The 4,477-nt window shown below is 37.9% G+C and overlaps 1 protein-coding gene across 1 annotated transcript; it reads left to right on the top strand.

The window, feature by feature from the left end:
• Positions 1-1,107: 1,107 nt before the first annotated feature.
• On the top strand, positions 1,108-3,517 carry MELLADRAFT_66190 (uncharacterized protein; the record flags this gene model as incomplete). Its single annotated transcript, XM_007414028.1, has 4 exons — positions 1,108-1,276; positions 1,368-1,570; positions 1,669-2,836; positions 2,904-3,517. The coding sequence occupies 4 exons, from the start codon at positions 1,108-1,110 to the stop codon at positions 3,515-3,517; spliced, it is 2,154 nt and encodes a 717-aa protein (XP_007414090.1).
• Positions 3,518-4,477: the final 960 nt, after the last annotated feature.

Below are 4,477 nucleotides of genomic sequence, written 5' to 3'. Positions count from 1 at the left end.
TGAGTTTTTGAATTGGAGTTGGGATCAAAATCTTCATCAATCATATCATTGGAAGATTTTAAAGAAAATGAAATTTTCTGGACTTTGGATTTCAAAATGGTTTAATGGTTTAAAGATTTGAAAAGTTTTTTTTCAAACAATAATAATAATATTGTACTATATATATATAATTTATCTTTACTTACTTTAATGGGATTTTTGTAGTGGTTTTGTTTTGTACAATTATTTGATGTTGTTGTTGGATACAGTCAGTAATTTTTTTTGTATGAGTATGGAACAAGATTTTTTCTTCTTCTTAGTGAGTAATTTTGATTCAATTTTTAATTGGGAATTTCTTGTGTAATGATACTTGAGTTGAAAAGTTATGAGTTGACTTATCGGAGAAGGGTTTCTTGGAGATGTGAAGATCTTTTGGTACAAAAACCTGGAGTTTCAGGTGGTGTGCGCGAATTTGACCAACAGAGGCGCACCCAGGCGCAGAATCCATTGGTGGGGACGCGCCCAAATAGCAGAAGGTGTGTGTTTCAAGAAAAAAAACATTAGAAACATGATTTTTTTTGCTCAGAAACAGCAATCAAGGCTGTGATGAAGTTCAAACACAAATGGGGATGTGAAGAAAGCAGTTTCAAGTCAGGATGACCAGACTTTCAAGATAACAATCACAGAAAAGTTTTGTTCAAGTCTATCAGCACTTTTTGACGCATAACTTTCTTGCAAATGAAAGTTCCCCACTATGTTTCTGGCCTTAGACTTCACGGCCCAGTGAAACTGATCAGATCATACTTGGTCGTGAATCTGGTCTCCTATTGTTTTTTTTGGTAAAGAGATTCATTTGAAACAGATCTGAATCACTATTCGATGTACTGCAAGGATGTGATGTTTGAGACATACTTAAAACCCTTTGGAAGTCCTTTCCCCCTTCCTGTTCCAAGCCTCTTTCTTGCGATTGACAACCAACTCTCATTTATTGCATTTTAATAACGCTTCAGAATAGATAAGATGAACTTATATCTATATTTGTTGGTTTTATATACCATTAGCCTTTTTCTAGATCCAAAGATGATCACATGTGGCTTTATACCACACTTTCATATTGAAGATCCATCAATGTCTTCAGATATCTTTAATCATATGGTATACATGGAAGATCCTGAATGGAATACTTATGATTCTTTGGAAAACTTGAACATCTTACAATCCTCCTATACTATTACTGATAGTGTTTCTGGTTTGAGCTCAAATGCGAATCACCAGACAAGTCATTCTTGGAATACTGGTATGTTAATTCCTGGTCCATGAGCAACAGTGTTTGAGAAGTCTCAAATTCAATGACCTAGAACATAATAATCACACTATGCACCGTATAGTCTTTTTGACTAACCATCTGTCTGCTTGCTTCTTACGGCGTTGTCATGATGTGCATATAGAACCCAACAATGTTTGGAATCAAGCAGAATATCTCCACGATGGAACCTTTAATAAAGATATCATGAAGGATTCTAATCAATATCACCCTCAATCATCAAGTGTAATTCCTGATCTGCATCAATGGGAGAAGTTTCAGTCTCAGGTGATTTGAAATAATTCCTTTTCTGTTAATCCTCTTATTTTTCTGACAAAACACGCTTGCTGAGAGTTGATTCTGACCACTGTCTGTCCTTGGATTAGTGGCATGGTCATGATTATTCTGCCAAGGATCAATTTGGCTTCGATAAGCTGACTGCTTTTGGTAATGAAGGAACTCTGAGATCAGACTTCAACACTTTTCATGACAAGCCTGTTGAAGGAAACAGACTTCAACCTCTAAAAAACCCAGCCCGGCTGCAATGGAAAGATGGCGCGCACGAATCTCAGAACAATCCTTTTTCTATGGCTAAGAATTCCAAGTATAACATTCCTTACATTGACAACCCAGTTCCGAGAGCGCAGACAGACAGCACCCCCGCGAATCAAATGCAAAGTCATATTCTTGATATGCATGTGAGTTCCGGTTCCGCTACACACAACACCAATACCGAAGATCAAGACTTCATGGAATTCATCTTGAACCAAGACTTCGATCAATGGTTCAAAGATCCTCATCTTGATGTCTCAAATGAGCAAAGCGGGAAACATTTTCTCACACCCGATGATCATTCAAAATTTCACCTTGCGCAGTCTTCTAGGGCCTTGCAACAACAAATTAGTCTTCCAAGTCAACCACAAGAAAGTGAGAAAAATGCTATCAACATTGACACATTCAACATGGAGAAGATCCGTTTGCTGGACACGTATCCTAATCCAACTGAAAAAAGGCTCAAATCTTGGGGACAATCTTCCAATACCGCACACGCCAGTGAAGGCTTGAGTAAATCTACTGGGGATCTTCCAAGGGCTGTTATGTTGGAAAATATTCAAGATGACTTTATGAATCTGCAAAGACCAAATATACGACCATATTTCAGCTCCAAAAGCCCAGTCCTACCCTCCAGCTTTGACATCTCTGCTACGAAGAATCCAAACAACCCATCACCTTCGAATTCGGAGTCTTTCAAACATAATGGCGCCCTTGAAAGTGGCACGACTTCAGTCAAACACAGGCCTGTATTGGGTTCAGCGATCCCACCTCGCGCCTATTATCCCAATGTCAAAGACATAGAAAGAATCCTCAGACTGACCGGGCCAACATCTGTACACCAAAAGACATCGAATCTTGCAAAATTTGAATCTGAATCTGCCAACCGAAACATCGGAAGGGTCGGGATTCGGAATCGTAACCAACCAGTAGAATCAAATCGGATCAAGACAATTACAAATGACTCCACTCAAATTGGGTCAAGAGGCTCGAGTGAACCCGGTAAGCTTCCATCTTATGAAGTTTGGACATGTAGCCTAGTTCTCTAATCCATGAACAATCGTTACAGAATTGCACCTGGATGAATCATGGGCTTTCATGGAAATACAAGATCCAGGTGGTAACTTTCCCTTTTGTCTTACCAAAAGGATACCGCCAGAGACACATGCCCAAATGTCAAGCTGGTGGGAAAAAGCTGAGAGAGATGAAGATTTTCGACAAATAATGAGAGGCAATATGGAAGATGCACTTCAATTGTTTGGTAGAATAGATAGATACCGTTTTAATCAAGTCACACGTCTCTATCTTCTTCTTTGGAGAGCAGCTGGATTTGCAGCTGAAGAGCTTGGGGTCCTTGAACAGAAACGTCAAATACAAGTACAAAGCTTTGAGTTTTTAACTTCATTACTTCATTTGAAAGGTTTTCATGAAGTGAATGCGATTGCAAGATATGAATCAGAAAAGGCAGTGAATGCAAGAGCAGTCCTCAACCAATATTCAATTTTGTATAGATTTTTAGTACTACGCGGACAAAAACCGCTTACCTTCAGAAATCCGGTGTTCAACATACTGCTATCTTTCTTTCGATATAGATCCAAAGCTCTGTATGAGAGAATTACGCCTCCTCGAGATCAGTTTAGCAGAAAAATATTTGCAAGATTTGGTACGGAAGACAGGAATTAAACTGTGTTCTACCAAACCCATTTCATGTATTATAGCTACAAAAGTTACTAAGCTTACTTGTTCAAAATCATACCACAATAGGTAATTACAAGGACAATTCCCAAGTTTGAAGTATTTCTTTTACCGTCAAGATTATTCCGCCTGCCTTGTGAGTTGTCATCGTCATCATCTTCCCTCCCAGCCAACATAGTTGAAAGCTCAACTTTTCAAAGACTTTTGTCCATCCAAGGGTTTGAATATCAAGACAGGCTTGTGTTCACCATAAGATTTGCAAATCTAACATTTGGATGAGTTACCAACATTGCATATCTTTGATTGCTACAAGTGTTCAGAAAAACTTGCCACATCTTCCTTCTCAGCATATGAAGTATGCCCTGACCCTTGACTTTTTATCCTCTTGAGACACTGCAAGAAATATAATCTTTTCCAGACGGTAAAGAAAAGTATTGAGGTAGAAAAGCCTGAGACACCAGGAAGAGAGCAAAAATCCCAAAAAAAGCATCTTGTTCTTGATTGTTGGAGCTCCATGATGAGTATTTTTTTGTATTTTACACGCACATATTGGTCAATGTACCAATAATAAAGGTGTAAAATCATCAAATAACTACCTGTAAGAATAGGGGGTTTCAAGTTGAATGTTTTTATGTATTTTTATGCTACAACAACTTGCCCATTGTTGTAAAATATGCATGTTTTTTTCAAAGCAGGTCACCTTTTTAGGTGTCCCAAGTTAAAAATATGTCTGTTTTACAAAAATTATTTTTATGACCAACTTGTCCAAATCTTTAAAAATATGCAAAAAACTCCAAACTTGAAACCTCCTAATTATAGGGGGTTGCAAGTCTGGTTTTTTTTACATCATTTTTATAAATTTGGACAAGTTGCTTGTAATCAAATGAACCAGCACAAGGGCACTTGCTGACCACCTTGTGATAACAGAGAAAAAGAAATCACAAATTA

The sequence above is a fragment of the Melampsora larici-populina genome (genome assembly GCF_000204055.1).
Source record: "Melampsora larici-populina 98AG31 unplaced genomic scaffold MELLAscaffold_40, whole genome shotgun sequence".
Classification (NCBI taxonomy): Eukaryota; Fungi; Basidiomycota; class Pucciniomycetes; order Pucciniales; family Melampsoraceae; genus Melampsora; species Melampsora laricis-populina.
This window is presented reverse-complemented; position numbering and strand designations above follow the sequence as displayed.